The sequence below is a fragment of the Larimichthys crocea genome, chromosome XXI, assembly GCF_000972845.2.
Source record: "Larimichthys crocea isolate SSNF chromosome XXI, L_crocea_2.0, whole genome shotgun sequence".
Taxonomy (NCBI): domain Eukaryota; kingdom Metazoa; phylum Chordata; class Actinopteri; family Sciaenidae; genus Larimichthys; species Larimichthys crocea.
The window spans coordinates 4,108,309-4,129,060 of NC_040031.1; the positions used below are offsets into that span (position 1 = coordinate 4,108,309).

At 39.4% G+C, this 20,752-nt stretch overlaps 2 protein-coding genes across 4 annotated transcripts in view; both read right to left on the reverse strand.

Annotated features, from left to right (window-relative positions):
• The window catches only part of bicd1a (bicaudal D homolog 1a), a 29,960-nt gene extending 15,214 nt beyond the window's left edge, over nucleotides 1–14,746 (reverse strand). For 2 of the 3 annotated variants that reach the window (XM_010756825.3, XM_019276137.2), the window contains exon 1: nucleotides 14,275–14,745. In XM_010756825.3, coding sequence (XP_010755127.2) covers nucleotides 14,275–14,490 — 216 coding nt within the window. In that variant the 5' untranslated portion in view covers nucleotides 14,491–14,745. Of the gene's footprint in view, nucleotides 1–14,274 lie in introns of all 3 variants that reach the window. The other variant, XM_019276136.2, reaches the window with a different exon arrangement.
• Nucleotides 14,747–17,193: 2,447 nt separating this feature from the next.
• On the reverse strand, nucleotides 17,194–19,864 carry LOC104940281 (intestine-specific homeobox-like). The gene is made up of 5 exons (XM_027273074.1): nucleotides 19,304–19,864; nucleotides 19,141–19,191; nucleotides 18,784–18,932; nucleotides 17,897–18,010; nucleotides 17,194–17,520 (listed from the first exon to the last, which is right to left on the reverse strand). Exons 1-5 carry the CDS (start codon nucleotides 19,521–19,523, stop codon nucleotides 17,350–17,352), a joined length of 705 nt encoding a protein of 234 aa, XP_027128875.1. The 5' UTR covers nucleotides 19,524–19,864; the 3' UTR covers nucleotides 17,194–17,349.
• Nucleotides 19,865–20,752: the final 888 nt, after the last annotated feature.

Consider the following 20,752-nt stretch of genomic DNA (forward strand, 5'->3'; position numbering starts at 1 on the left):
CAGCACCTCTAAAATGTACTTATTTACACAACAATTGAAGCGTATATGCAGGATTATTGAATGAAATGACCTTAAGTGATCTTGCCATGCAACTAGTGGAGACAACTCTGGCTTTTGTACAGATAATGGAATTAGGTGTTGATTTGTGAGGCAGGATAGCTGTTTCACCCTGTTTCCTGTTCATGCTAAGCTAAGATAAGATAACTGGCTGTAGATATGATGTTCTTCGGGAAGAAAGTGAATCAGCATATTTCACATAATAGCTGTACTATAGTTTTAACAGAAGAAAAAAACTTTGTCTAAATATAACATAGAATAAAAAAAAGAAATCAGAATATATGACTGAAATCAGGAAATATTTGATCAAAGGATAATTAGAGAAGAACATGGCCAAGCACTCTATGCCAACTTTCAATACTCTACGGACATATTTAGGCCTGATCGTGTGTGGCAAAACCACACAGCAACAGACACACAAACATAAGGTCTGTACCAGTTGCAGGCAGTGACTCAACACCAACACATCCACGGAGAAACGGTGGGTCCTGCATGCGTAACGAGAGGCAGATGGTTTCATAAGAACCCTCCTTCACTGGATGAGCCGTGCTCCTCGAAGTCCGCCTGCTCCATCTGCCTACTGCTTCTCTTAAAGGAAATCACAGTGAGTGACACTGACTGCTGAGGCTGAACGTTTACACATAAAGGAGCACAGTACGCCCTGGCCCTCCTGATGCTGTTGCACCATAGCTTCTGGTGGGCTAAAAATAACCCTGTGACAGCTCTGTATTTTTCAGGCTAATTGACAATACTGCATGCGGTATCATTATAGTGATGGATTTACAAGGGCCGTGTCTGTGTCCTAATTGGCAAACATAACACAGTTATTCAAGCCAGATAACATGTGAAGAACAGTGCGGAAGATTAAAGTTTAATACCATTTCCTAAGGATGATATTGATATGGAGATACTAATAGGCAGCCAGTTTGGTTTTGGTGTACTGAAAACCCGATAATGCATTCAACCTTGAGGCTCCTCGGCCTTCTGTGCCTCAGTGGATAAAGTCCAGACAATAGAGTCCCCCTTCTATAGATATTCATCCCTGGGGCCATGGAAAGAGGAGCAGACAGAGGGAACAAACCCACTGTTACACCAGTGTGAGAGGAGAGGATCCCTGAAATACTTCCCTGTCTTTGCAGCCCCTAATGAGGAGTCAGGGGAAGACCTGTGGGTGTCTGATCTTCTATGTGTGTGTGTGTATATATATAGCAGGAGTCTATTTTCACACTCAGGAGGGAACTATTTCTACAACAGCAATTTATCTCCACCAAACTTTCATGAGTAAGGGGATGCACCAGATTTCAGCCAGCAGCACACACTATAAAAACATATTTATTTATAGATATTAATTTAAAGTCAGCAAATGATGTAGACTTGATGACATTTTAAAGGTCAGAGGGCAAAGCTTAGAGCTAAATGCTATGAGCTAAAATTTAACTTCCAACATGGCAGAAATATGGACGCTTAAATGAATGTGGATTTTAATTAAATGATCTGGATTACCTAATATATTAATAATGATGGGGACACTCAGAATGCCCTTAATTAATTCTTTAATCACTGTACAGTTAGAAATTAATTGATGCAGAAAATTAAACAAGGCTGAGAATTTAAATTGTTCCATGACAGATGTGGATTAAAGGCAGATAAAAATCAATTACTTGTTCTAACCTATTAATATTTTATAAATGTACAAGATGATAAATGCACAACTTTTATGGCTCAATTTGAGAGGGGGCAGCCTAAAATTTGGATCACGAGAATGATTTAAATATATATGAGCAGACAGAAAGGCCTAATCTCTGTCTGCTGCTTCAATAATTTGATAAGTTACGAGGAAGCTGAAAGCAGCAACTGAGAAAAGTTAAATACCGGTATATAAACACACTAATAAACATATACACAGAAAGAGACACACACAAACACACACTGTTGTCTCCTGTCCAGATGGTCGGGCCAGCCAACCACATCAGGGATTTCAGTACCACGGAGAGAGACATGCAGGACCGCTGCTGAGAAGTCACACAGCTGTCAGCCACCATGGTGGGAAATGTGTGTGTGTGTGTGTGTGTGTGTGACAGAGAGTGAGATCAGATAGATAGATAGACAAACAGACAGACAGATAGTTGTCAGACTGTCAGACTGTCAGACCTGCATGCTGGGAAATGGGTGACTTCATTTACTCATATTTTGGCCATTTACTTTGCTCAGTTGTAAACATGTCACAAGTCTTTGAGATCAAGCCAAATAATCCATTAAAAACCAAGACCAGCAGGAACAAAACAACAGGTCAGAACTTCATAAATAACCACAGCAATGAGGGCATAACAAATAGAACAGACATACATCAGAGGCAGCATGCGATGTGTCAGCCTCTGGTCACAGTGAGACAGCACGTCCAATGCACATACATCAGCCTCAGGTGGGTGAACAGAACACAAACACACAAGATTTACTCCTGACTCACTCACTCCTTTTGACAAACACACGTTTGAGTGCAGTACACAAGACTGAACAGGAAGAAGGAAGCTGAGTTTCCATTTCACGAGTTGCTGAGTGTCTCTGAGGTCTGTCAGTTTTAATTACGAATGAAACTGATGATGCAGTTTCTTAGTTAAATTGGAAAAAAACCTTTGCATAAGTTAGCAAACTCTATGTCCATGCCTCTAAACTAAATACTTTACTCTTTCATGATAATTCTATAATATAATATAATATAATATAATAAATGCTGACTTCTTTGTAATATTGGTAATCTAGAAAATCTGTTTCTCTGATTAAAAACAGCTTAAACCTTTAAGCTGTTTCTCCTCCAGAGACAGATAAAAAATGACAAAACATATCCTGAATTTTCATCTCCTAGGTGCGTCAAGCTCAAAAAACACTGGCTCCTACATTGCCCACAATGCAATTGAATAGGTCCTTTCGTTAGATCCTTCCTACCTTAAAATCTTTAAGTCTCAAGTCCAAGCTGAGATAATGATGACATCACAGTTACCAGGGTTTATTTTTTCCAAACTTTAGAACGTTCAGGCCACAGAAGACATTATACAGCTGTTCGCACCGGTTGAGTAGTCTCTTAGAGAGGAGTACTCTTCTTGACTGAGTGCTCTTTTAAAGGAAGCACAAAGTTTGGGCACACTACACCCATAATAATAAAGTTAAAGGACATTTAATACATACAATTCATTTTAAGTGTATTTAGTATCCTAAAAAAAAAACTCGTTGACGTATCTACAAGCCATTTCCGTGATGAGCTGATCAGTTTATGGGAAACGTCGACCTGGCATACATTGCCCTCTAACAAGGACACAGATATGTCCTCATGTGCTTCTCAGCCACAGGGAAAAGTGCCAAGTCAAGAGATCTGTCATCTATAAAAAAACGCACAGGCACATTTTCACGAGCAAGGGGAAGCTGGGTACTCACAGCCCAGCAAGAATGGAGGTCAATCACACTAACACAATTAACGAAATAAAGCCGATGATTACAAGTAATCACACTAATAAAAACACACTTTAAACAATTCAGCAACACATGCTGAAAATCTAAACTGTGTATGCATACAAAATGTAGTATTTTGTCCTTTGTGAAGCTGAAATTACACACTGATCACTATATAATGTATACAGTTACTAAAAATAAAGTTTAAAATTGCTTTAAGCCACCCGGAGTCCTCTATCGAATCAAAAGGAGTGTTTATAGTTCATCATAATAATGCTGAGTGCTCAGGCATGCTCTGCTGCACCATTTAAAGCTCTTCTATTTAATGAATTGCTATCTACATAAACACTGAGCTGGCATGGCGTGAATGTTTTACACAATTGCCCTGCTCTCTGTTCCTCCTTACTGAAATGCTATTTAGTGCAGTGAATCCTATTATTCCTCTGTTAACAACATGCTATTATACTGACACTAAAAAAATGCTTTATAATGGAAAATCACAGCCAGTTACAACTAATCCATAACCGTATCACATCTGTCGCTTTCTCACTAACACAATGTGTACAGCACATGCTGCGTGATGCTGAAAGGTCTGCCAGGGGACAGGCTGCGTTTAGTTAAAGAGATGTGCCTTGAAAAAGTGATCCAATTTGGCATAAGTCTGCTCATGATAAGAAAAATGTTTGGATTACTTCCCAGAATGCCTTTCACTTACATGTGCACAGCCCGTGTCTGGCTAAATTGGTAGACTGAGAGGCAGCTGGGCGTCAGATTTCTTTGCCAGATCCCTTGCCAGAATTTCCTATTTGTTCTCCCCACCCGTACAGTACATCTTCCTCTCGTCCTAACATCATAAATTTAGCATATTGTCCCAGTGTGAATTTTAACTGCGGACCATTAACTGCAATATAATTGCTTTATAGAGGTGTACAGGATTTTTTTTGCTTTGTCAAGCTCTGATCAGCACTAGCAGACGGGGGGCATTAGAGCACAAACAAACTGTACCTGCTGTAACTGTGTCATGTGTAGCTTTGTCTTTGCTTGGGTAATGTACACTGCAGGAGATCATGATCGAGTCAACCAAAATAAAAAACAAAAAAAAACACATCCTTTAGCCATCCCAACACACAAATAGATTAGATTAAAAAATACACATGGCTACAGGGACACTCCTAGCTGCACTTCACTGGTATTCACCCCTGATTCCTGCCATTCATTTTTAGAGATGACGAGAGCCATCGGGCTGGAAGGGAGAATAAACAAAAAGCACTAAGTGAGAGGGATGAGGTGAGTGTCCTGATATAGACAGACAGAACGAAGGAAGTTTCATTTAAATACATATACCTGAGAAAACAACAAGTCATCACAGTTCAGAGCATGTGGAACAAATCTTTCCTGATAAACAAATCATTAACTGATCATCAATTTGATGTCAGTTGACTAATCAAGTAGTTCAGTTAATAGATTCAACACCACAGACAACAAACTGTGTATGCCCTAATGCAGTCTTGCTTTTTAAGAGGGCTCATAAAAGGATTACGGCTGAAGTTAATGTTTATTTTTATTATTGATTAAATGAATTAACTTAATCGTTGTTGATAAGATAAACAGTTAGAAGACGGATAATAAAGAAAAGTATTCGCTTTTGAACATGCAAACACTGATTTTTTCGGGTATTTTTGCTTTAAAAATAACATTTAAAAAATAATAATAATGAAAAACAACGGATTAACTGATTATCAAAATTGTTGCAGATTAATTTTTGGTAGACTGAGTGTTCAGTGTGTATCAGCATCTATTTTACACTCTCAGCCACACATTCGTTAACGTGTCATCTCAATGTGTCCTCTGTTTTTTTTTAGCCCTTCATGCTGAGGACATGGCAGCTGTGCTGTGGCCAAAATAACCGTTTTAAGACACCGCGGCCCAGATTTGCTATATTTGTGTCTGAAGGTGTATGACTACGTGAGGAAATGTGCTGCTGCAATAAGATAAAGCTGTGTCCCAGACACATCAACTACCTCAGGGTCCAACCTGATAAACACAGTGATTCACTGATTCACAAACTAACAATGCTTAATGAAAGATCTCAGTGTTTATGCTCCCTCAGGTCTAACACAACAGTACAAACAGGCTATTTTACTATTCTTTTATTTCTCTTTTTTCTGCTCCTAATCTCTGAAAGGTCAAATATTTTCACTTAAATATTTGTATCCATACTCGTCCCAAATCCTTCAAGTGTTTTTTTCCCCTCCATCATAATCCTCCATTTCCATTATGACCCTTGAAGTAAGTGCTGAGTCTCCTTGGTCATTTGAGAGTTCAGCAACTTGCCTGGGGTTAAGAAGAATTAGAGCACTAATGTGGCGAGTGTGGAGATTGACCCACTCAGTGTCTTGTACCATGCACCACCCTCCATCTCTGACTAAGTGGAGTTCCCCAGGACAAGTGACTAAGATTAAAAAAGAACATCATGACGGGCAGGCTGAGAGGAATGAGGATTCAGAAATAAAAAGATGGAAGTGTTTGAAAGCTCACAGGCTGATTGTTATTCTGAGTCAGTGCCAGCAGACGCGCCCAGAAAGGCAGCTAGAGGCACTGAGAGAGAAAGAGAGAGAGAGAGACAGAGTGACAGGAGACAGATTCAACTGATAACATTGTCTCCTCTATCTGTTGTGGGTCTCTGCTGATAAAGAGAACTCAACCTAGCCAGACAAACACAGACTACAATGGAAAGGCTGGCCTGCACATAGTGACCCTCTTGGTATTGACACATGGGGCCTCTGGGTGACTCAGCTGCTTTTGTGCAGCCACAGGGCATGCCAAGCCCGCAGACCTGTGGGAATCCTTGCACTGTATGAACTACTAATAAGATGATGCTAGTGGTAGCATTTATCAGGCACAGTCTTTACTCTCTGTTCCTTCTTATTATGCTAGAATTAAATATCTTTTTGGACAAAAGAAATATAAGATAAATGATGTAAATAGAGCCCCTTAAAGATAACACATTAAAATACAAACTAAGTACTCAAAGTACTGAGAACAGGCTAATGACAGCCATGCTACAAGTTCTGTAACTGTACTTAATTACAGTGGTGCAGTCATCTTAATGGCAATATAAATATGTTAATATGCTCGCAATGAAAATGCTAACATGTATAATGCATACAGTGGTCATCATCTTTGTTTAGCATGTTAGCATGCTAACATATGCTAATTAGCTCTATCTGGGAAGTATGGCTGAGGCTGATACAAATGTATTGGGCAGATTAAAAGTTGGTAAAGAGATCACTTATGTTATTACAGTTTATCCTAAGGGGGGCATGGAAATGATGTGCTAATCCATCGTGATGGTGGCAGAGTTATGAGATCATAAAATACATTAGGATTCAACCTCTGGGAATGGTGAATGTCTACATAATTTCATGCAAGTTCTTCTTGTAGATGAAGACATGTCTCACTTTGATGAATGGAAACTTTAACCTGTATAGAAGGTATTACTGGAAAGGGACACAAGAGAAAAAGTCATTAGGATTCGTCCTTCGGGGTTCATAAATGTCTGTAAAAAATGTAACGACAATCCATATAATAGTTGGTGAGATACTTTTGTCTAGACCAAACTGGTGCACTGACTAACCGACTGACTTCACAGTCCAACATTGACATCCCTAATGCCAAACATTTTCTGATTCCAACTCTCATGTGGGAATGTGCTGCCTGATGTATAAATTAAATAAATCTTGGTCACCCATTTTTTTTTATTGTCTTACATTTTTTTTAGAACAAATTTTTAAACCCTCAAAAAGCAAGCCAACAACAACAACTTCCTTTTTTCTCAGTTCTTTCAGTTTCATGTCCTAACTTGACTGGCTCTCTTGTGATGGACGATATGGTTAATTAAACGGGTTAACGAGAGGATGATTTAATACCTGTCTAATCCTATATATCCCTTAACTGCGCAGAAGTGACAAAGACGGATCTTCTGACCCTGATTCTGTGTTGCATACACTCTATAAGTGCATGTTTGGGTGTGCGTGTGCTCACCCATGCCAGTGTGTGTGCACTGTAATTGTGATGAGGGGGGGTAGGCAGGAACGTCAGATGATCATGCTCGTTGTTGCTCTACATCCTTGCTAGATATAATGGCCTCTGGTCATTTAGATAGGAGGCTTCTCTTCTGCCGACATGCAGAGATGATAAGCATAGAAGAAGACTTTAGCTGGAACTAAATTGCTTTGTCTAGACACAACGGAGGCAGAATAACTGAAGTCAGTGATGCTTTAAAAAGATGATTTAAGAAAAAATATGTCATTCATGACCAATAAGAGGCCAGAGTCATAGTTCTTATTCACACAAGGAAGACCTTCGGGTTGCAAAAACAAAAGTTTTCCTTGTGAGAGGACAGGCTTTGTTTTTTGTTTTTTTTGCTATGCTTTCACAGTTTGCAGCACACACAGCTAAAGTAGACGACTAATCAATACAGCAGCCTGCAGGCAGGGGAGTCCTGTTCCCTTCTTCCCTCTTACCAATGACTGTATTTCACTGCAGCAAAAAGGAGCTTTCTGAAAAACATAATCTATGCAGGGCTGGGCGGTTCTGAAGTGTCTCTGCAGAGAGAACAGCTTCAATAAGTCCTGCTCTATTTCATGTGAGGATGTTAGGGGTTTTAGAAACAAGAATAAAAGAAAAGAAAGGGTCAGACTGCAATATCTGAACAAATTCTTCAATCTTTCTCTGTTGGCATATTCTAAATCATTCTATATACAGAGACCAACCCGCACTTTCTCTCTTCCTCTTCCTCTCCATCAAGTCAACAAGACCATAAAAACCTGAAAAAACAAAGAGACACACTACCACCACCAGTCTATCCTGCTTCCCCTCCCTCTTTGGTCTCAATCACAACATCCGCACCCAAACTGCCACCCCCCCCCTCTCCGACCTCTTCTGCTATACATACAGACACAGGAGAGAAAAAAAAACAAAAGGACATGTAGGAAAAGTGCTCCTGATGTGTGACTCAACTACAAAGACCTTCCCCTTAGGTCCTGACAAAACAACCACATATTAACCAACCCACCTATAAAATACCAAAGGCCGAACCCAAGGGCAGACAGGTCCTTATCTATATGCTCAACTGCATCCCTGAGCCTGTTGCTGGGGTCAGAGGTCAACACCACCAACACACCTTATTTCATTCCAATATAATTTAAACTGAAGCAACAACTGCTACACTTCAAAAAACCACAATGCTGTTAGAAGACAACCTTCTTCAGTTGCATTTCCTCTAAAGGCTTCGCAAGTGACTCATTCAACAGCTGTCCCGAACGATCCGCTTTGAAGAAATTACATGGAATCTGTCAGCGTGTTTCACCAGCGTGCGCCGTTGTCCACAAAGAAAGATACAGTACACACAATAGCGCGCAGCTTAGCTCAGACATGATACGTTTTCACCACTCAGAGAAGAAATCGATGCATAATTCCCACTTCACTCCAGGGAGGGATCATAGGGGAGGGTGGGAAGGGGGTAGAGGGGTGGAGGGGCGCCACTGGGAGACGAGAAAGGGGGGATGGTGGGCTGATGGTGTAGTTGTGATAACTGAAAGAAGGGAACACCATCTCATGAGATATTGATTCAGCCCCTCCATGCATGTTTGCTGACCCTCTTCCAAACCCTAGCTAATGTAAAAGGGGAGTAAACAGGAGGGAAAAGGGGGAGGAGAGGGGAGAGAAACCTGTAATGCATTCTTCCTCCCCACTCAGGACCGACTGATTTACAACCGCAGCTGCTCTCTTTCATGATTGTTGTCCCTGAATTGGAGGCCCGGTCAAACACACCAGGGTGTACCGAGCCTTTAAAAAAAGTTAATAAATGCTAATAAGTATTCAAGTTTTGTTAATCTTTCTGTTCAATGTTGATTCATTACCTGAAAGAAAACACGGCAGATGTGTCTTAATGTTAAGAAGCTCTGCTGCTTCAGGATATTATCTGCTACATTTCTCCAGCAATGTGACTGTAGCGTTGAGGGAAACATGTTAATAATCCTTTGCTGTATGTGACACAGAAGGCAACCAGTATGACTTTGTGTAGGTCCTTCACCGGGCTTCATAATTCATTCTGAAGGAGATGAAGTCAAGCAACAGCTTCGCACCCTCATCAGTGGTCCATGATGACCGAGGAGTCGCATGATATTAACTTGACTTATGCAAATAGTCACTGTGGAAAAAAATTCCAGAGGGAATGGACTGACAGCAAATCAATCAATCATCAGTCTTAGTGTGCTTTTTATGAATTTGACAGCTGACCCATGAGAATAATGCAAGATTATAACATAATACAACTTTGTCACATGAGAAGATATGTTGTTACCTTCCTACGCACCAGGATAATGGAGGAGTTTGATATCTTGGGAATTTTGGGGAACCAATCATGCAGCAGGGTTTAGTTTAGCTTAGCACATTGACATGAAGCAAGGGGAAACAGCTAGCCTGGCTCCCTCTAAAGTAAAAACAAAACAAACAAACACCTTAACCTGTAAAGCTTTACACATTATATCTTGTTTCACTATCCCGGGCTGAGAAATCGACTATGCTAAGCTAAGCTAATGGGCCACTGGCTCTAGTATCAAATTCAGAGAGGAGTAGCAATCATCTACTTGAGATGAATAATAATAATAATGATGGGATCAATCTTGTTTACTGCAATTTTCAATTTCAAATATGACTGCAAATACCGTAAGTCATAAATGTTGAATGTGTCCAGGCACTACCAACATTAGGATAGGCTAAAGGAGAGGGATGACTACACAGCTGCAGTAAAGATAAAAACAGTCTTCATGCAGACCTGATGAATCACGACTGAACATGTTGCCATGTGAATAATCTGATGTAGATTTATTTACCTTAGCATAAAGCCTTGAGAACAGGACTGACCTGATAATTGCCTATTTCTCAACTTATCACAAATGTCAATTCTTCTACAGAGCTTGAAAAAGATGAGTTATGACAGTCACAGTAGCTGAAATGACTACCTTTGTTTTACACACTCCTCTCCAGACCAAAGAGTTGCAGAGATGTTTTTTTTTTTGTACTGAAGGCTCAAGAGACTAACCTCCACATTAGTGAGTACAGGAAGCAAATCGAATGACTTAATTGAGCGAAAATGATCCTTGCATAAAGCAATTTCATGACTACAGGGGTGCACTTACAAATCTCTTAATCTACAGACGATTTCTAGCCTTGCAGACAGTAAGATGAAAACATCACTGTAGGCCATATGAACACGCCCCTCTTTACACTCTGCAGTAGTGGCATCCTCCTCTTTCTGCCTCTTACTGTGTCCTATCGGAGGTTGATCTGCCCAGAGACAGCACTAACAAGCCAGAACCATGGGGGTAATGGTGACTCAGTTACTGCTTAGACAGCTATCCAGAGACACACAGTTCATGCACATACAGGGATACAAAGAACGAGTAAATGACAAAAAAAAAGAAAGAAGGGCAGGGAGGCTTAGTGAAAGAGCTGGCTGAAGGGAAAATACATAGGAGAGCAGAGGACTGTACAGAGCAAGAAAATATTTCTTGCTTTCAGAGACAAAACACGCTCTGAGCATTCTATTTCTGCCATGGCCCTGCAGACTGCAAAAAGATGCATGCAGCTATCCCTGAAGAATGTACTGTGCAAACAATAAATAAAAACACTACAGCAGAAACAGTTACTTATTGGATTTATCGGATAACAGAAAATGACTTAGCAACTCTTTTAATAATTGATTAATACTTAAAGTAATTTTTCAAGCATAAAAGCCAATTCACAGTAATAAATCTCTTTGTGTTTTGCGCTGCTGGCTGAAATGAGTTATTTTAAAATGCCACTTTAGGTTCTGGGAAATTGTGAGAGGAGAAGGATTAATCAATAATGAAGGGCATTGCTCCTATCATCATAGTCTTTTCATCGTGGCTTAAACACAACCAGCTTCAAATGTTGCTACAGCAAGATTAAATGAGTCCAGTATTACAGCTGCTGAGGGCCAAGTGTCCTGCATGGATTTGTGTGTGTGTCTGCGTGCAGTACAAAGAGTACTCCAGTCATTGTCCAGCTGGGACTTGGACTGGGGGCAGACAACCAGAGCATGTTGACATATGTGTCACCACAGAACATATGCAAACACAGTAGGAACACGCATGCAAATCTGGCCAGTTTGCAAATACAGCACCACATGCAGTGGTATATACTCAATGGAATAACTTTATGAATAAAAAACCCCCACATTGAATATATTTAAAAACATAATGCAGCAGTCTGTTTTTTTTAAGACACTCCCTTTGGAAGTTTTTGAATATGAACACTTGAAACAAGAGATGCAATCTATTCGAAAATAAGAGAAAGAAAAAAAGGTTTGGTCAGACCGTGTGATGGGTTAGGGTTATGAAATAGTTCAGCCACTGAGTCCCTGAAGCAATTCCAGTTTCCATTTGCTATTTCCCAGCCCTTTTATAATGCACCTCTCCCGAGTACAGCCAGAGTAGATGTGATGGTACTGTAGTGGTTTGCACTTTGCTATTCAATCACATATTTAAAGAAGGCTGTGACAGACAGATAGGAACCAGGGTGTGTTTTTTTTTGTGAAGTAATATCACCTCTGCAAAAACAGAGAGACAGACGTACTGACAGGCAGACAGGCAGGTGGGGAAGCTGTTAGAGACTCTTGACTCTTGTCTTTGTTGCCCCTTCTGACTAATATGTCTTACTTTCATTCTCTCTATCTCCTCCTTCCCCCCTTGATTCTCTCTCCTACACAGCCAAAGTATTTATGTCTCTGCTTGTTTCTCTTCTTTGTCTCATCATTTTCTCCACCATCACCTGCTACATCATCCATTAATCCATAGGTGTAAAATATCAGCTGGACAGTGCTCTGTTGCTGGCGGTATCAGGCCGTTACCTAATTTTAACTTTTGCTGCAATCTGCACAAAGAGCATTTGGCTTCTGCATCCAAGTCAAAACAAAATGTTCATCTAGTCGAGCAGTGGAATAAAAACGGCGCTTGGAAGAAAATAGACTATGTAAATACATTATATAATTCTGCATTCATAATGTAACAGAACATGTGCAGTTATCATGATTTTTTTATTTGGCTATATATATGTGTATGGTGAGCCAGACGTACAAGCAACGCCCACTCATGGAGTCTAAATCTGGATCTCGGACGTGCCTGTGTTTTCTGTGGCTATATTTCTTCCATCTATCCTATGGATGAAATGTGCTGTATATATTATTGTTATTATGACTGACACACTGAAAACAAAGATCGATTGTTTCCCGTGGGTAAAATTGTATACTATTGTGCTTACACTTTTATGCAGATGTAATGTAATTCTTACAGTATAGTGTAAATGTAGCTTAGATAGCTAGTACTGTAGCTCAGGATCATGACCCTATCATTTGGTGTATAAAAAATCAGCAAACTATGAAAAATGTCCATCACAATATGCTAAATCCCAATGTAACCTCATCCAATGTCTTTTTTCTTGATAGACCAACAGTTTAAAACCCATAAATCTTATTTTATGATAAAGTAAGATCAAAAATCAACAAATTTTTACCTTTGAAAACTTAGAACTATCAAATTTTTGGATTTATTATGCAATTATTTTTCCATATAGTTTAAATAGCTTACACAGCAAATCTTGTCAGTGGTGTACCCATGATTAGAGATGAGTTTAAATAAAGACAAGTCTTTCTAAACTGGCAATAAAGAGCTGATATTCCATTTCTCTGTCTCTCCCACACACATACAGAAAAAATTGATTCAGCTCCTCCTTTGGTCTCTTCTTTTCTCGCCTGAGCATTTCCATAAGCGACCTTGAGCTTTGAAGCCCTGTCAGCATCAGCTTCTTGTTACTATATGCATGTGCGCATTAATGACTGAAGGTATAAACACCGCCAGCATTCATTACTCAGACTGGATCACACAGCACTTTTCTCTACTTTAAATCTTTGGTATGCAGACATTGAAAGTTGTCAGTACCTACAGAGAATGCATACAACACAACAGATAGATGAATATATGTGTGTAATCTAAGAATCTCCACAGTAAGTCTTAATGTGCCTTTGCAGACACTTTATGGAAATCCTTATCTTGACATTAAGATCAATGGACAAGTGAGTCACCACACAAACTGTAGTGGACAACTCTGAAGATCCAATTACTGAGGGATTTCTGAGAAAGAATATATATCTTGGCAAAGCACCAAAAGACTCACAGAGTCCCAGTAGAGTTGCCTGAAAGTAATGACTGTTGCTATGCACACACGGGGAAGGGATCTTGAAACAATGAGACGCGATGGTGTGGGATGTTCTTGCGGTCTTGCAGAGTCCTGAGCTTGCAATATAGATTTTGAGGTGTCCAATAGTGTTGGACCTGCACAGAAACAGCATAAATAATTCATTTCAATTCATACAAGGTGAAACATGGGAACACACTGTTAGTGGAAGAGTTTCAATTAAAATCAAGTCACATTATTTTCCTGGGGACCCTTGAGACCACATAACGACCCCTGCTGGTTCCCACTCCTGACTCTGACTTCCCTCTGCATGGCCATAGATGTGTGAGTTCATATTAATCTTACAAATAAGACATCACTCATATTGGCCTGAGGTGGACCCTGTTGGGGCGATGCAGCTGCTGACCACATACACCTGACTGCAGTGCGTTTGGCTCCACAGTAGTGTAAAAAAGAAAAAGCAAAAACAGCAGCAGAACCAGGTTTTCCTACCTCCTGTAATTGTTCCAACTCCTTCCTGAGAGTCTCTTGCTCGTTCTCCAGGTCTCCATACTTCTGTTTCAGAGCCTGGTTCTCTTCCAGGACGACCAGACCGCACTCCGCAGCCCTGATCTTCTCCCGATTCGCTTCGGCCAATTCCTGGGTGAGCCGTTCCAACTCGGCCCGGTACTGATCCACCGATTCCCCGCATCCTCCATCGGCGGCCATCGCCCCACTCTCTGTCTGTCCCCCTGTCGGTCTGCGGTTCCCACTGTCTCCACTATTTTGGACACAGCCACAGAGGCGGGCGGAGGCTGAGAGATGCTGTATATCCGCCCCCCTCTCCTCTGAGAGCCAGTGCAGAGAGGCAGGCAATATATAATAGATATATAAATAACAAATATTTACCTCAAAGATGTTATAAACAGCAGGAAAATGACACTGAAGCAACCATAATGGCTGAATTGAAACCAGGTCAGTGTTGCCTCTATTATAACACTCAGCAAAATATAATTTCTGCTTATTCATGGGAGCAAAGGCGCCACCTGTCCGCTGCTTTGAGGCATAGCATATTTCTATCTATCTATCTATCTATCTATCTATCTATCTATCTATCTATCTATCTATCTATCTATCTATCTGTGCCTACACAATTGCAGCCTATTACTGACATCATCAGTATTCAGGTTTAACTAGTTATAGAAGAAATAATTGCTGAAAATAATTAATGATATTAGTTCCACACTTATTTGAAAAGTGAAGACTGCATTCAGGGTCTCCATGTATTGTGCTGAATACACACTCCCACACACACACTGCTCTCCCATTTTTCACTAGTTGACTTTTATGCACACAAAAGGTTATTCTCTCAAATTTGTTAAAACCATGTTAGTAAGCACTTCTCCTTTACCAAAATAATCCATCCACCTGTAAGGTGTGGCATATCAAGATGCTGATTAAACAGCATGACTGTGACACAGGTGTGCCCTGGACTTTGTGGACAAAGTAGAAAAGAAATAGACCTTTTGTGTGCATTGGAGAGTCTTACATCTTTTCCCTTTGCACTCACTAAAAATGAGCAAAACCAAAAGTGTCTTTATATTTTTGTTAAGTGTATTTGGTACAATATGCATATTGCACACCCCGGTATTTGTATTTTCCTAATAATCTAATATATATCCTAATAATCCTAATGTCCAACCCCAGATGTTCACCAGTGTAGTCTGAGGTTTCTTCCTGCAGAAGTCTATCACCATCTCCTTTGCATTGTTGGAATTTATGTGAAGAGGATTGAGATCACGCATTTGCCTGTATTTCTGTTTGTTCCCTTCTGGTACACCTCCAATGATATCTGATATCAGAGAACTTCTGGAGGTGAGAGTTGCTTGTCTTGTGTCTGAACTCTGATGTGTACAGGTCAAAAGAAAAGATAGAGCACCTGTGGGCCCCTGTGCTGCATATCACCACATCAGACACACAGTAATGACGCCTCACATACTGGTCTGCAGTTGATGGTCCATGCAGCCAGGTGGCACTCTACTCCAGCTCCTACTAACTTCCCTCAGGATAGTGATGGCTGTATTGTGTTAAAAGCACTGGAATAGTAAAAAAAAAAAAAACAAGAGACGGGCTTGTGCAGTAAGTAGATGGTCCATCGTTATGCTTGGTTGGTCAGTGAATTGCAGGGAGCCCAGCTTTGAGCTCACCAGGGAAGGTGGTTGTGTGATTCTCTCCATAGTCTTCATCAAGTGTTAAGTAAGGGCTACTGGTCTGAAGTGGTTGGGCCTGCTGGGGTGTGCAGTTTAGAAACCTCTAAATAAATTATAATATAAATAATAAAATACAGAAGAAGAATAAAACGAAGAAGAAGAAGAAGAAAAACATTTATTTTAGACCATGACAATAAATACATGATCAACCATTTCCATGTCTTGAAAAGTGACAATAAATACATGATCAACCATTTCCATGTCTTGAAAAGCATTTTTTTGCTATAAATGTCAAAGGAAACTGTCAAGGAGCGTCATTTGTTTGATGCTCTCTACATGCTCCCGCAGCCAGGAGTAAGATAAAGTGTCTTACAGCATACTGATGCAATAAAAGAGGATACGACCGGGGTGAAAAGTTTAACAGCACTCAGAGGCTTGTTAAATTTAATCAGTTATGGTATTGATAGTCATGCCGATGCTGTGTTATCTTCCTTATAATTGATAATTGGCCAATGTAACACTTCTTGGAAAAGAGGGAATGTAGGCAGTTCAGAATATTGTTGGAACTTTTTCACTGAAGAACGTCACTGAAGCGGGTTTCAAGGTGAACGGAAGCAGACAGTTAAAGTAGACGTGGTTACATCATTACAAACTGTGAAATACATTTTACAGCAGACTGTAATATTAGTTTAACGAAATGAATCAAGATGAAGATGAATAAAGACATATAAAGTACAAAAGACACATGATCTTTTATATTTGAACTCACAATTTTTCACAATATATCCAAAGTACCAACATACAGTAATTGTCTACACAGTCAGCTGCTTTTTCTCCTTTTAACATATTTAACAAGTTCTCTCAGTAACCCGGCTGACCTGCCAGTAACCCCGACATATGAGGCCAAATTAAGATAAGGACCGTTGTCAAAAAGTCAAACAGATGAACAGTTTATGGCAGCACTATATCTTATCTCTGACAAGGAAGTGTGGTGTCATGAAAAAATCTAAATGCTCTCCTGCACAATAACACAGCACAAACACAGCTCTCTACCATGAAGTATGGTAAGGTAAGGAGTGTCCTCAAACCTTAATCTGTACAAATAAGTGCAGACTTATCACATGTTCTTTTGTTACAAAGGAAAATGAATGCATTCAGTAGCCAGTCAGGATATTCATTTTAAATGTTCATTTTATTGGAAATTGAAAAACATGTTCAGTCCTTAAGTTTCAGGTCACGACAGCACAGTATACTTTGCACCATGACACATCAATTAAACAGTTATTGTAGTTTACAGATCACAGTAGTACACTATGATCATTATGATTTTTGTACCACATCAATAACACTGACATCATTTGTAAGAATACTAAAAGTGCTATCTGTCTGTTCCCAGCGGGTCAAAATACAGAGTCCTGTGATCTGGGGAATGTGTGTTGATCAGCAAAGCGGGTGTTGATGTGCCTCTGATGAACAGCCTTGATTGAAAGGGTTTAGGTAAACAGCATGGCAGCCAGCACCCTGCCTGAAGCTGAGGTGTCTGTAAGAGCTGAGAGAAAGTATACTGGTGAGAAATGATGAACAACAAAGCAGTCATTCTTTTACCTGCGATAGCCATACAGTGTTCACAATCACTTTTGATAAGATACCTGCTTCAGACAATTTTCCACCACCAAATCATCTTATTGTACTTGTCAAAAGACTGACGTTGCATCTTAATGCGCCACAAAAAGTGTTTTTTTTTTATTTAATTGTATTATTTTATTTTTATTATATTTTTATACTTCAGGTGGAGCTTAATTATTACAATTTTAAGATGTATTTTTAATTTATTTTTATTTTTTTAATATATATAATTCAATATTCTAAATGCTGTTTAAAGCTGTTTGACAGCTTTTTCTTTATGTTTGTGTAGCTTGTATTACCTCATAATAATACAGTGGATGACTGGCTGACTGTACGTGCTGGTTCATCATCGGTTCTATATCCTTTAGTGTTTCCGCCTTCCTCCATTTGGCTCTGCGATTCTGGAACCAAATCTGAAGCACAAACAACACATGTAAAATAAATTTAGATAGAATAACACAACATAAGGTAAAAAAAAAAAAAAGTTTGGTTATCGGTTTCTTTTAAGGGAAATCATCCCACACACTAAAAATCATTGGGTTAATTCACAAACTCCAGGTCAATATAGCACTGATGCAATTCTTGAGTTCACTTTACACAGTACCAATGGGTTTGCTATTGTCAATATTGCTTTTGGGTTATATCCAATATCAATTATATCCATAAATAATGCAAGAGTAATATAACAGTGTGTCAAAACAATCCCTCTTCTCCCCATGAATATGTGCTTAAGTTAACACATTATTGCTGTATTGACCTATACAGACTCCAGTTATTATTGTGTACATCAATGAACAACGAGTTTTATAGTGCACACTATTATGTACCATTTATCATGTGAGAGGTAATGACTTATGCAAGCAGCTGTCCAAAGACCACATTGTTCCATTAATTTAGTATAATCAGTGTAACATTAACTATTAACTATAATTGTTATTACTTTAGTGACCTATTGACTCAATTGTGTTGAATGTTGATTTGACAATTTTAATAACAATGTTATTGTACAGATTTGAATCTTTAAACATTGCCTCATATTTATATGATGTATTTTGGTCAAATCAAAATCAAAATATGTCACTCATGGACACCAGTGCAAACAACTGTGTCCACTAAAAGTCAAACAAACATACTCAAACCAACTTCTAATTATCACATACTGTATGATGAGCTGTGTATGTCTTACCTGTATTCGGCCCTCAGTAAGGTGCAGGTCAGAGGCTAACTGGTCTCTTGTGTTGACGTCTGGGTAGTGACTCTGTTGGAAGACTTTCTCCAGCTCCTGCACCTGGAACGGTGTGAAAGTGACCCTTGTTTGCCTCTTTTTTCTCTGACCTGTAAAACAAATACAAAGGCAACAAAGACATCTGCCTCATCAGCATCATTTAAAAAATAAAAAAATAAAAAAAAAAAAAAAAATATCTATAGATATATATATCTATATATATATCAATAATATATCTTATATTACACAACACACCACACACACACACACACACACACTATAGAATAGAAAATATTCCATACAAATTATAATACTTACTTGTGCATTCTGTGGTGGCTTTTGGAGACTCTAGTCTGATTTGTGGGGTTTCTATTAGTAGACAGAAAAATCCGGTATTAACATAATTATTTTTTGTAATATTATGTTGCATCTCCTCTTGGGACAGCTTAAATAAATGAATAATAATAATAAAAAAACATACCTGCGCATGAGAGCTGGTTAAAAGTTCTGGTGTTCTCCTTGATAACAGACCAGTCACGATGAACCCTTTTCTCTTTCCTGACACATGTGGGCCTCCTCAGTATTTCTTCAATTGAATGGGCCAATTTTTTGTGTGGTGGAGATTCCCTTTCTTCATCCATGCAGGAATCTTTCTCTGTATTTCCTCTATTCCACCGTTCCAGTAGCGTATCAGCCGTCATTAGCACATTTGTCTTCAGATCTCTTTATGGTATAGACATAAAAAAATCCCAAACTCCTCTCGGGCTAACAAAATGAAACTCTTGTTGTCTGACTTCTTCTTCAGCACTCGGGTATATTTGTTGCGCTCTAATCTCTGTAAGGGGAGGAAGGTAAGGTTGTCCTCTCTATCTTGTGTTTGACCTGCATCACATGGTCAGGGAGGAGCGACGACTTCTAGGAAAAATTATACATCCAGCATCCATTGATCACTTTTTCCAATCACTTTTTTCTTCCTGTGTGCTCATGTGTAAATGTATACTGCTGCTATTTTTATCTGCTCTTATCACTACTTCTCCCTGACCGATTAGTAGAACTGAGTTGCTGCATGTACTCTGAGGCTTTATTGCCTTCAATGTAAAAAGCATACAAACAGATTTTTGCGGGGTGTCGTTTAGCTCATGTACGAAGGCTCAGTCCTCTCTCCTCTCACCCCTGTCACTCTTCAGCTGTCTCTATCGAAAATAAAGCTTGAAAAGTCTGTGTCAAGCGTAGACACAAGCTCTGTGGTTCTGTATTTTAATAACTAGATAATATTCAACAATAAAACATAATTTGATTTTTTGCTTCTCTTTCTTATCACCTGATTTATTGGAATTCTTGCCTTTATCACCTTGGCCTCAGTATGCCCTCTCAAACTGTTCACCTTTCAGAAGAACACAAGATAGCAGGCGATAATACCTTTGTGTTTAGCATGTCTCCATCTAGTGGTGTTGACTCTTCATTTTTATTATCTAACTAAAAGAACGTAACAGTATAAGATCTTCCTGTTTATCATGTCACTGAGCAGGTTATGTTAATTAAGAAATGGATATGCTTTTAACAGCATTAGGAATAGCTGCATTACACTGTCATTGCACATGCTGGCCCACCTAAATAGCTTACTGGGACTTTTTTTTTAAAGATTATTTTATGGCCCTTTGAACCTATATTTGATAGTGATAGCTGAAGAGTGACAGGAAAGGGAGAGGGGTCGGAGAGATGGGGGATGACATGCTGCAAGGGGCAACAGGTTGGAACTGAACCCTGGGCTGGAGCTAGGCCTGGGCTTTTGTGGATGTGGCACATGATCTACATGATCTAGGGGGTAAAAATAAAAAAGGGCACTAACTGTATGTGGTTGGACACCAGTGCAGAGAAAATCATGATGCATTTATGGTGAAACAGTTCCAAACCCTTTTTGACATGCAGG